At 35.6% G+C, this 13,176-nt stretch overlaps 1 protein-coding gene across 4 annotated transcripts in view; it reads left to right on the top strand.

Moving 5' to 3' along the window:
• The window catches only part of LOC131158115 (sodium/pyruvate cotransporter BASS2, chloroplastic), a 68,891-nt gene extending 58,244 nt beyond the window's left edge, over positions 1-10,647 (top strand). For 2 of the 4 annotated variants that reach the window (XM_058112726.1, XM_058112727.1), the window contains exons 12-14: positions 6,681-6,726; positions 10,124-10,213; positions 10,321-10,647. In XM_058112726.1, coding sequence (XP_057968709.1) covers positions 6,681-6,726; positions 10,124-10,213; positions 10,321-10,373 — 189 coding nt within the window. In that variant the 3' untranslated portion in view covers positions 10,374-10,647. The remainder of the gene's footprint in view (positions 1-6,680; positions 6,727-10,123; positions 10,214-10,320) is intronic. The other 2 variants (XM_058112728.1, XM_058112729.1) reach the window with 1 other exon arrangement.
• The last annotated feature ends 2,529 nt before the right edge of the window (positions 10,648-13,176 follow it).

Here is a 13,176-nt window from a genome sequence, read left to right as displayed (position 1 = left end):
GCCACGCTAGGCATAGTTGTTTTTTATTAAATTAATAATTTTCATTCTTAATGACACCAATTTGAAATATTCTAAATTGTTGTTTAGAAATAGAATCTTTGCAATCTTATTTTTCCTTCTTTTTTGGTGCAATGTGCTCCATGGAAAATTTCAAATTGATACTTTGTATGTGAATATATTCATTCAATCCATTTATGAAAAGTTAATTTTTTATTTGTTCTATATTTTTTTAATTAATCAAAATAGATCATCATCATATATAGTTGTTATGTTTGGTATTCACAGACATTGATCATGAATCACTGAAATAACAAATATCCAACAGTTGGGGGTAGTATGAAATATGAGGTATTACCATACCATTCTAGAGCCAAATGGCGTACACTTGCTCCTGTTGGTACAGGACATGTCTAGAAATTTGCTCTTTATATATATAAGACTTAAAGCTCTAGCCCTTGATTTGACACCAAGAAGTATTAATTTCCTGATAAGATTTACTACTTTTTTTTAGGGTTAAGTTTACTTTTTACACAATCTAATTCTTTTGTGCTTTACAATTTTAATTCTTATGTTATGCTATCAAAGTATCACGTAAGAGATAGATTTTAAAAAAAAAAAATTATGTAGTTAGGATTGTGGTTGTCAAATTGGGATTTGAATCATGTATCGTTGCTCCAATTTTGTGAATCTAGAATCAAATCGAATCGTAAGATTTGGTACAAAGTCCCAAAATCAATTCTAAATTATATGTGCATATTGATATATGGACAAGAAAAATATTACAATACATTAAATTTTGACAAAAAAAAAAGTCATATTTCATGTATATGCTTTCCCTAAACAAATGAAAAGTAAGGGAATGAGTCAAGAAATATTAATAAAAAAAATGAACCTTGTGCTATTTAAGGGATAGAATCGAGAAAAAAAAAAAAAAAACTAAACTTTGAGCGTTTATCAACAATTCAAAAAAAAAAGTCATGCATATTCTTTCTTGAATTAACAAGGAAAAAAAAGTAATTTACTTCAAAAAATGATAATAATTGAACAAACTACTTTAAAAAACCAACTTTTGAATCTTAACAACACAATAAAACATGAGTACCTCCTTAGCTAATGAGTGTTCGGCTCTTTCTTCTCAATAGCAGAGCACTACTCCAAGAGTGAAGAATGTTTTTGTGATGGAAACAAAAGGCCTAAAGGTCTATTCTCTCTTTTTTAGCACAAAACTCATAGGCAAGGAATGGAAGGTAATCGTGAAACAGAAAAGCAATAAAATTGAAAATGGGTTTTAAACTATTTAGGTGTGTCAAGATATAATAGATCTAGAACCGTGTGAATCAATTGATTTAGATCAAATTGTTAGTGTTGAGTAATTGGATAAAATGGAAGACCTAAACTTAATGATAGGTCTTTCCTTCTATTTATAATATATGCAAGTACAATAGGAACGACCATAATACCCTTACTAACTCACGCTTATTACTAACAAAACTCTAACACATAATAATAATAATGCTAAAAGACTAAATAATCATTAACACTCTCCCTAGCATAGATATTGTATGCTCCTAGCTTTTACAAATGAATTTCACATGAGCACCTCCCAAGGCTTTAGTGAGCGAATCAGCAAGCTGAAGCTCAGACTTCACATGAGTGGTCCTAATGAGCTTCTGTGCAACTTTCTCTCGAATAAAGTGGCAATCAACTTCAATGTGCTTTGTTCGCTCATGGAAGACAAGGTTGGAGGCAATATGAATAGCAACACGATTATCACACATCAACTTCATAGGTTGAGAATGTGGAAAACCTAGTTCTTTCAACATGTTCTTTAGCCAAACAAGTTCACATGTAGTGTGCGCCATAACCCTATATTTTGACTCAGCACTTGACTTGGCAACCATAGTTTGTTTCTTACTTTTCTAAGATACTAAATTACCACTAGCAAAGATACAATACCCGGTACTAACACCGAACAATAACTAACGAATTACCATGAGTGCATTGTCACAACAAAGATTGGATCTTGGAGCAAAAACACATGCCCAACAGCTTGATATTTTGGTATATGGAAGGAATTAGAATAGTGAATCAAAAAACATAGTAAATCCAACTGTTTCAGACCCAATAAACTCATTAACAATTGATAAATAGCTTCACAAAGCATCAAAAAACCATTCTTTGGGTGCCGCACTGCCACAGCTGAGGTGAACAACTCACCGATGGATATAGCATTGCCACATCTTCACAACTGAACATATGAATGCTACCACGGCTCCAAAAAACTCACAAAGAAGCCTTCACAAGCCTTGAACAGACATTAACAGAATGCCGCGAGTGCATCGGCAGAAAAGGTTGAGTTTTTGAGCAAAAAAACTGACATAATAGCTTGATGATATAGTCTAAAGAAGGAATCAGAGCACGGAAAAAGTAAAAAAAGAAAAAGAAAAAGGAAAAAAAGAAAAAGGTGGTGGTAAATTCACTCACGCGCCAGCGCGTGGGGTCAATGTTGGAAAGTTTCCAAATTTATACGGTCAACTCTCCTTGATTATAGGAGAAATTGATGTAAATATGTAAATATTTTTAGGAGATATTCTAGGAGATTTGTTAGCAATTGTCATTCTTTCCTTTTAGATTATCCTTGTAGTCTATAAGACATTCCAATTGTACCTTACTTTAAAAGAATAAGAAATACTATTTCAATTCTTCTCCACTTCTAGATGGTATCAGAGTTGATTTTTTTAGGAGGTCATGAGTTCTAGTCTTGTTGTCCGCGTTTATTTTGTGATATTTAAAAAAATTGTGTTCCCTATCATGAGTGCTATTTATCGTGTGTTTATCTCTCCACGTGCTATCGGGTTGCACGTATGGAGGAGTGTTAAATCTTGATATATATTGTTGGCCCACAACCTAACAGATTAAACTTTTAGGTAAAGTGGTAATCTAACAGTCAACCCTGTCGGCATTTGGCTGGCAAGTGCGGGCACGTGGGGGCTCCTTCGGCAATGGGGTTTTGTGGGGTGAGTTGTTGGAGGGGTCTGTTTATGGGTGTATGGTTGATTTTGTGAAATAATATGGGATGGAGGTGAATCTAGGAAGGATAGCCGCGGGAAATGTGTTTTCCGACGACAGCTTAAGAGAGTGGGGTTTAGTTTGGATCACGTTCTGATAGCATGTTGAGTAATTGGGTAGAATAGAAGACCTAAACTCAATGATAGGTCTCTCCCTCTATTTGGGATAGGGGACCTGAGATCCCAGAGATGCTAGATCGGTCAAGTTGACAGAAGTGGTTGACGATCCTTCGAGAACTTCAAATGAGTGGAAAAAGACTTGAAAACACCTCCCTTGATAAACTATATTATAGTGCTTTGTGAATCTGGATGCGCTTTGCATAAAGTATGACATGTATAGAAGAGTCGAGAAAGCAGGAATGAAAATCACCAAGGAATGCAAAATGAAGGACCTCCTCATCAAGTGCAAAGGAAAGAAGCAATGCTCCTGCTTAGCAAGAGAACGGGAAGATGTTTATCCCCGCAAAAAATATGAAAGATCAAAGCACAAGGAGAAACGCTGGAAATATCTGAGAAATAAGAAGCATGAGAAAGAATTAAAAGATCATCGATGTTACATCTGCAATCAAAAGGGGCATTATGCAAAAAGATGTCCCCAGAAACGAAAGAGAATTAAATTAATTCAGATGCTACACAAAGTCTCAGATTGGGATTGGGATTCGGATGACGACATCGAATTCATATTCTCCATTGATGACCAACAAAATGAAGATTCTATCCTTGTTTTCTAGCAATGTGAATAAACATAACCTTTAGACTCTTCAAATGAATATAAAGAGTTCGAGAGTTACAGGCTGATCCACTAGAATGTTCTCACATCCAACCCATTAACAATGAGTGCTAATAGATAGCATCAATAGAAGAGAAGTTCACGACCTTTGTCCTATCCAAGAAACATTGTCAACACAGTTCAAGAAAGGGGACTATGTGTCACCCTCTGCTCTGCTTTGGGTACTAGCTGACAAATACTCAAGACCAATCAAAGTCATTGCATTCTTAATAAGAGTTCCATGTATACCTCTTGTTCTTTATAAAATTTCTCTCCGTGTGTTCCTATTACATTTTGTTCCTTTCTTCCACAAACAAAATTTATCTTCCACAAACATAAGTTGCTTATGATCCTATACACTGAGTGCCTATTTGGTATTAGAGTCATGGCAGCTTAAAGACTCCTTCGGAGCCTCCATCACTCCTCTAGTGGTGGATCTCTCTGCCCACAGAAGAGGTTGTTGTTCTAAACTCAATATGCTTTGTGGTTGCCACACCCTATGTGGATCCTCCACCCCAAAACAGTGATGAACAAACCCAGACTAAAGGTCTCATTCCATGCATCCATTTTCCTTTGAAGTCATTAGAGATTAAGACCTAAGGTGCCCTTGACCTATTTGAAGGTCGTGGATGGCTGTGTTTTGGTCGGGCAGAGTTGGCTTTTCTAATGATTGATAGGGAACATGGATACTTGGATTGATTTTGTGTTTTATTTCACAAGTTGGGTAAGAAATTTGTTCACTCTTAGGTTGTGAGGAGGTTCTGATCGTGTCAATCAAGAAGTCATGTCTTCTAGAACCATGTTGACTCCATCCCCATCTCTCAACTCTTATCATAGATCTTCGTCTACTTCAAGCCTAGATCGTCTAGATCTTATGTATGAAGTAGATTATGTACCCTGAGATAGCCTTGTCCCCCAAACCAAAAGTCCTCATATTACAAACTCATATTACATTTATGACAAAACCAAATACCCTTTAAACATTTTAAAGAAATTCACTGGCAAGATAGTTGTACTGAGAGCGTCAAAGAAGTCATTGAGGCTTCTCCTTTCGACTCTCACCAACTCTTGGCAATTGAAGCAAAACAGTTCGTTACTCTGGAATTCTCTTTGAAACTTCCCCGAAAGTATCTTAACTAGGGATTCACCCATATTCATGTTGGTACAGTTAAGTTCTACCTTACCTTTCATGGGAGAAAAGGCCTTCTGGTTTGCTCCAGAATTGCTCTTCTCGATTCAAAGTTCTATAAGTACGAGCATGCTTGCATTGCCACTATGCAAAAAACGTTGAATGCAGGGACGGTTAGCTTCACAGTCTTCCCCAACTTCTGTGTGCATTTTTTCTGATCCAATATGAGAACTGCTCTTAAAGTCTAGATCTAGATTGTTGGAGCACCCCAGATCTCTAATTCCATAGCAGCCACCCTCCACTATCAAATGGTTTATAGACTTCAGAACCATTCTTTTGATCTAGAAACCCCTCGGGAAAATCAAGATGCTCTCCTTGTTAATTATGATACTAATCTTGTCCCGAGCCATGTCCACATCCCAAGGCAGCTACCTAGGGAAGAACTCCTAAAACTTCTCCTAGAATCTTGGGTGACCAAGTATAAGTAGCTTCACCAAATCCCTAAGCCAATCATCCTCCATGATCCAGTCTATAAAATTATGAAAAATGGTGATGTTCACATCTCCTTCCCAAAAGATTAGGAATCCTCAACAAGCTTATCTCCTCAGCATGTCTTTCCCACCATGATGATGCAACCACATCAATGTTCTAAAGACCAGAAGATCATGATCAGACCGTCAGCCACTTCTGTCAACTTGACCAATCCAACATCTTTGGGATCTCAGGTTCTATCCTATACTTTAAGGGAGATGGTTTTCCAATTTAGGAACCCATGACCAAATTTGGTCATAATTGGTTTGACATTGACTGTACCTGTAATGAATGTCTTAATGACCTACCATACAAATGGTTTGATGAAGAAGAAGTTAAAGGTAAGAAAAAGAAGAACAACTCCAAGCAAAAACTCAACAAAAGGTATACATGAAAATATTACAAGAGAATTCTTACAAGAGACTTTTTTGCTCTTACTTGCTCTGCCTAGCTAGAAGCTGGAACCCTCCTTATATAGATAAGGAGTGAGGGAATATGCCATGGCATCTTAGAATATGCTCTGACATATTCTTTTTCCTTATCTCCTTTACATAAAGCTTATAAAGATAAAGATAAGACTCTCTTTGTAATGACCCAAAAATTATACCATTTTTTAAAAAATATAAATTACTCTAATACCCTTGTAATACTTGCTATAACATCTCAAGCCCCAGATGGGTACTGAGGTATCCCTGTACACAAATTGACACACTTATGCAGCGAAAAATATAAAGTTATACACCCATATTTACAATACCAGAATTCGGTATTCTCAAACCATATATAAATACTTACACATCACCCCAGTACCATTTGCTCAAAATATAATCCCCTGAATACACTTACCCTATAAACAAGGAAAAACAAAAGATCTCTCTATCTGCGAGCCTGATCTGCTCACCTACCTGGATCACCTAAAAAATGTTAAACCACTGGGATGAGACAACGCTCAGTAAGAGGAAATATGCTATTAAATCAATATACGATATAAGCTAGTAAATCAATATACGATATAACTCGCATTTATCATAGTTTAAAGTATAACTGTAATATCTGAGTTTTCTACTTTTTCATACTTATAGTATCATACTATATTGCTGATATTTTGTAAATTTGTATACATATACATAACTGAGATTTTACCCTGAAAAATTGTATGTCATGATTTAACTCCTTATGACAGGGTTGTGCGACCCGTAGGCGGGACTTAATCCTGGTTGGCCTACCAGGTAAGTTAACTATACTCTACCAATCCTCAGTCTAGCCAAACTGCAACCTCTCCTAAGCTCGGAACTAGTAACTACCTCGTCAAACCGGCCTCCTCAACCCAGAATACTGGGGAGACTGCAATCTTCCTATAGGCACGGTTGACGGAATCCACATACTGTCTGAGATATGTGGTTGTACTCTGATATGAAAATAGCAACGGTACTGTGCTCTGCTAACTGAACATAACTTGATTCATCAGGGTCTGATACTGTATATACTATTTCTATAGATATCCCGCTATTTTCATCATGATTCCAAAATAACCATAACACTATAAATCTGATATGAAAATACTATAATATCTGACTAAAATAACTGTGATATCTGACTGTAATATCTGTCTGTCATATCTGACTGAATAATCTGTAATGTCTAAGTGTTATGGTTTGGGAAAGCAGGACATTCTGTAAATACTATAAAATACCTGTCTGTACAATATTTGAAAAATATTTGTCTGATAATTATCTGGCTATAAAATATGTTTGTCTATATATGCACTGTAAATCATGATATTCTGAAAACTATACAAATTCTGTACTAATCAAATATCTACTCAGGCCACACAATTAATAAAACTCGTGTTCTTAAATTTGTAAAAATTGTATAATTAAAACTTTGTACTTTAATACACAAATATTATAATTTACTGATAATATTTTTAAATTTACTACCATAGCATATTTCCCTTACCTAACTAGCTGGGAGGCTCGCCTCCAACTTAATCCTCATGCTCACGACGTACTATCCCCAAAATCCTGAAATAATACATATATACATATTTTCAATAAATTAATTATATTTCCTTGAACCTACATACTCGTAAACTTTCTGAATTATAATTTACGTGGGCTCTTGAAAATATTCGCTCTTGAAAATATTCACTAGATCCTCAACCCATGCTTGCAAGGTCCCAAAATACCCTAATCTTGAAATCATAACATCATAATTTTATTCTACAAAACTCTAGTATATTCTCATATAACTTAAAATCTAAACTCAAATAAGCCTGATCCAACTGAAAATACCCAATTATTCAACTTACCCTAATTTTGGGATGATGCCCAAGTTGGTCTAATTAACGATCTATTCCAGCAATCTTGAAGAGAATCTTCCCAGGAGTAACATGGCGGCTTCTGATCGTCAAACCAGTGAAAAACGAAGCCAGAATCGTAGAGAGAAGGGGAGAGGGTCGATTTTTAGAGAGAGAAAGGGTTCGTGCACAATTTCTCGCTGAAAAATCCGATTTAGGCATATTTATAAACTTGGATTTGTCGACGAGTCCATGAAGGGAGTTCGTCGCCAAACATGAATCCCTCGTCAACAAACTTAAGGCTTTGCTAACCCCTTATCGATAAATTCTCGTCGACGAGACACATGTCCACGTCGACGAGTCCGAGAAGGATACTCGTTGATGAGAACCCTGTGTTCGTCAACGAGACCTTATGAGTCCCTTTTTGGAATTTTTCTTTTCTTCTCTTTTTCTTTTATAATTTAATTACTATAATTCTTCGGGTCTCTACACTCTTTACCTAAAGTAATTTTAGATAAAGCTGACATTTTTAATTATAAGTACAACACAACACAATAATAGTTAAAGATACATTGACAACTCACGGTAAAACAACAAAAGTTAAAGTAGTTGTCCATGTGACTGCTTCAGAGATCAACTTTTGATCTGTATTCATCTTCCTCTTTAGTTGGGTGGACCGCCATTATTTCCAAGTCCTCAATTGTTCCATTACTTCCTATCTCCTCTACATAGTAGAGTGCCAGCCTGTTTGTCAGATAGGTGCTGTAAAAATGAGGAAACAAAACAGGATAATGAGAGTTTTTGACTCTTCCATCATCTTGGAAATGCACTGAGTTAAACAAATCTTGTGGTAATTTGTCTGGGTACACATGATTAATATAGCATAGGTTTTTTCTTGTGTCAACCCAATTGTGTGACGATAGATGTGGGTCCGCAAAAGGGTTTTCCTTGAAACTTCGTATCCTTTAATAAATGGGAAAGATATTGACATGCCTATTCTCTCCTTGGTTTTGGATCTCACCCTTAAGGTGGAAGGTGACAAGTAAGTAAGGGGATCCGAATATGAAATCTAATTGTTCAGCCCATTGTGCTTCTGTTTTAAAAAACAAGAGTCAGTCCTTAAGGCAGATGTACTGGCGTGGTCTCTGCCTCTAGTTTGTAATAAAGGCATAGGTCCGTGATTTAGTAGGATCATACCGATTCGATATTCCATTGTGAGGTACCATAAAAGAAGGAACACTTCTTTAGGGAAGGTTAAATAGGATAATGTGGGGACCCAAAGACCATTAATATATGGAAAAAGCGGGTGCCAATCTAAATATTTTACTGGTGCATCAACTTGACCAAACTTTGAGAGGAGGAGAGATTAGAGGCCTTTGATCATTCTATTGTTTCCTTTGTTCATGGTGTGGCCAAGAATGCGATCTTGGATTTCACTAGGAAGGGTCTGGACAAGTTGCGAGGGACATTGGCGAGAAGAGGATGCCATGAGGGAAAATACTTGGGGATTGGTTGGTCTTTGAGGGGAAGTCACTAAGAATATTGTGCTTTCCTTTAATGTGCTTCACCTATCATATATGTAAGTACAATTGGAATGACCATAATACCCTTACTAACTCACACTTATTACTAACTAAACTCTAACACATAATAATAATAATAATAATAATAATGCTAAAAGACTAAATAACCATTAACAGTTAGATCCACTAAGTGAATCGATAGATTCAGTTTTTTTTAGATTTTCTAGTAAGATTCAAATTGATTTGGTGTGAAATTGATACGTAGTATGAATCGAATCATGAAACATAAGATTCTAACTGCTATGGTTAGGATAGATAATATATCCCATTATCCATCGTCCCATTATCCCATTATCCATTATCCATCATGACATCCAATCTAGAGAACCATCTATTGATTCTATTTGAGGTGGATTGTGATTTTCTTGTCCGATTGCCTGCCTAATCAATCATGGATTATCCGATCCACTTTGTGAGGTCTAATTCCAGCCATCTGTTGAAATGGACAATCATGTCTTGATATTACCCATCAAAACTGAAAAGAAGAAGAGGGTAAAATGATCGAAATCTATTGTGCTGATTAAATGATGCCCTATACTTGGAATGCAGAGATTGCATGCGTTTGTCACATGTAACCTCGTGTCATCAAGTATGTGATATCATAGATTAAAGAAGGAAAAGAAAAAGATTCCCATGATTAGGAGCCAAAAAGAAAATCAAGAACTTAGGAATTAATTGGCATTATCCTAGATGTGATTTGTGGTGCTCAGTAATTACAAGTTTTCCCTCGACTTGTGCATGCAGAGTTCGGCGCTTGGATTTTTGCTCGCCCAGAAACATTTTACAAACCCTCTTGTAGCCGTCCCTTCTGCTGTAAGCGTCGTATGCATGGCGGTAGGACTCCGTACTGATTCTCATTTCTTTTATTTTTCCTCGCGTTAATGTTGGTTAATGTTCAGGGATCTGCTTCACCTAGTCTTACTGTAATTGTCTTTCTACAGCTTGGTGGGAGTGCTTTAGCGGTCTTTTGGAGGAACAACCCAATTTCTGCTGATGACAAGGATGATTTCAAGGAGTGAAAGATCTACCCCTTCCATTCCATATTTAATGGGCTGATTCTCTCTGATGTCTAATTGCTTTAGGGATCTCGGGGTTTTGAGCAAAGGGAAGGGGGTATATAATAATTTGCCACGCCTTGCAATATTTCTGGGAAACGTTTTGGGTCCACGTTGTTCTTTATGTTTGGGTCAGGAGCATTGCAACTACATAAATGGAAATCAAACTAAGGAGAAATAAAAGAAAAATCATGAATTTGGACTTCCAAGTAATCTACGTTGTTGTGTATATGTTGAAATTTTTTTTACACTCCCTTAGGGTCCGTTTAGATTAAGGATTTTACTTGAAAAAAGAAAAGCAAAGGAAAAGGAGGGGGAAACTCATTTTTCATTATATTTTTCTCCTATGTTCAATACTATAGAATATAAAAGTTTATTTTAATATGATTGAAAAATATTAAAAAATTAAATTTTAATGATGAATAGAATTAAAATTTTATTTATTGTATTTTTTATTTTACTTTTCACTTTTCTTAACAATCAAATATGAAAATATAAATTTTTAAATATTTCTCTTTCCTTTTCTGAGTATTTTCCAAATTCCGGACAAAGCCTTAATATTTGGGATGGTTCCCATGGGAGCAAGGCACCTAAAACTACCCCAAACCCTACCTCCCCTTGGACCCCCATGATCCGAAGCGAGTATATGCAGAATTTTATAATTCTCTTTCTTTTCAACTTGTTTAAATATTCTCATTTCTCTTTATTTTATTTACTGGGGATGGCATGAATGAATTGGCTATGCCGGGGAAGAAACGGAGGGAAAGGAAAGAAGGAAAATACATTACAGTATCTTTTAAGTGAACTATTTGGCGGAAGAAGAAAGAATGGATTGACCCGTATCATCTTGACTTGGTTTTGCTGCACTATTTTTTTTTTCTTTTTATTTTTTAAGAATATCGAGTTGGGTTCTTCTCATACTCAGTATCGAATAGGACATGCCGAGTCAAATGTTCTTTGTGTAAAACCTGTTTGCTCATCCATTGTTGAATGCAAAATGGATGAGTGCATATGTTTTCAAGAATCACTTGAAAGCATAATTTTAGAAATTACAAACAAACAACGGTTTACGAGCAGAAGAGAATAGTGATTTGACCTCCAGTCATAACTGTTCAAGTCTTCAAGAAAGGGATCTGAAATGAGAAAGAAAACTATGAGAAATAGAGAGAGATTTGGGAATTCTCTTTGCTCTCAGTGTGTTTCAGTAGAGTAGAAGGAGTAGGGTTTTTGGCCAGTTCTATATCACCGTAAGCCAATATATGTGACTTAATGGTTAATCACAGACCCTATTTATAGATTGGTCAAGACTCCATTCACTGAGAGATTTCCTCTCACATTTCTTACCATCAAGGGATTGAGAGTTTTCAAAATCTCTCATTTGAATTTCAAATCAGATTCAAAATCTTCTATTTGAATTTCAAACCAACGACTTAGTCTTAGGAGACTTAGTCTTAGTATATCAAGTAGTTACTGTAAAATATCATCTCCCATATTTGATTTTTTGAATAAAATAATTATTGTAATAATTTAGATAATAGTATTTTCAAATAAAACAAGATGTGTTATGTGTGCCACTTGTGTGCGCTAACATTCTCCTACTTGACTCACATGATACATCTTGAAGACTTTATGAGATGAGAAGTTCAAAACTGAATATGACCACAAAATTACTTTAACTTTTATAGAAAAATAATGCATGAATCATGGCAGTTTTGTATTTTTTTTTTCTTTATGTACTAAACAATTCCTTCCATGTATCACAATGTATGACATTTCTTAATAAAACTTTATGTGGTAAGTTTTTTATGCATGACTTCCTATAAGTCATTACGGGTCTAATGTCCTAATGGACAATTTTAGGAACAGATACTATATGTGCACAAATAAATTGATTTTATCGACAATTAAATAAGAGATCAAGAACAAAGTATACTAACCAATCTCATGCTTTCCACATGTTTTGTAAACACTTTGATTGAGAGTCCTTTCGTCAAAGGGTCTGCCACCATTAAATCGGTACTTATATGTTCAATGGTCACTTCTTGTTCTTTAATTCTTTCTCTGACAGCAAGGTACTTTATGTCGATGTGTTTACTTATGCTCCCACTCTTGTTGTTGTTTGAAAAAAACACTGCTGCCGAGTTATCATAATAAATCTTTAATGACTTTGATATTGAATCCACAATTTGAAGCCCTATGATAAAATTCTTTAACAATTTGACCTATGAAGTTGTTTCAAAGCATGCTATGAACTTTGCCTCCATAGTAGACAATGCAACTATTGTCTGTTTGGTGCTCTTCCAAGATATAGCACCACCTACTAGCATAAAGACATATCCTAAAGTGGATTTCTTTGAATCTTGACATCCAGCAAAATCCGAATCTATATATCCAACCACTTCTAGATTGTCTACATGCTAATAAGTAAGCATGTAATCCTTGGTTCCTCATAACCTTTTTGGCAACTTTCCAATGATCCATTCCAGGATTATTTTGATATCTGCCAAGCATTCCTACTGCAAATGCTATGTCTGGTCTTATACAGACTTGTGCATACATCAAACTTCCAACTGTATAAGAAATGTTTTCCATTTCTTCCTTTTCCAATATATTTTTTGGACACTGACTTAAGCTGAATTTGTCACCCTTCAAAATGGGTGCTGCATTCAGCTTACATTCATTCATCCTAAATTTCTCAAGAACCTTTTCAATTTAGGCCTTATGAGATAGTTCTAATGTCCT

Source organism: Malania oleifera, chromosome 6 (assembly GCF_029873635.1).
Source record: "Malania oleifera isolate guangnan ecotype guangnan chromosome 6, ASM2987363v1, whole genome shotgun sequence".
In the NCBI taxonomy this organism is placed as follows: Eukaryota; Viridiplantae; Streptophyta; class Magnoliopsida; order Santalales; family Ximeniaceae; genus Malania; species Malania oleifera.
This window is presented reverse-complemented; position numbering and strand designations above follow the sequence as displayed.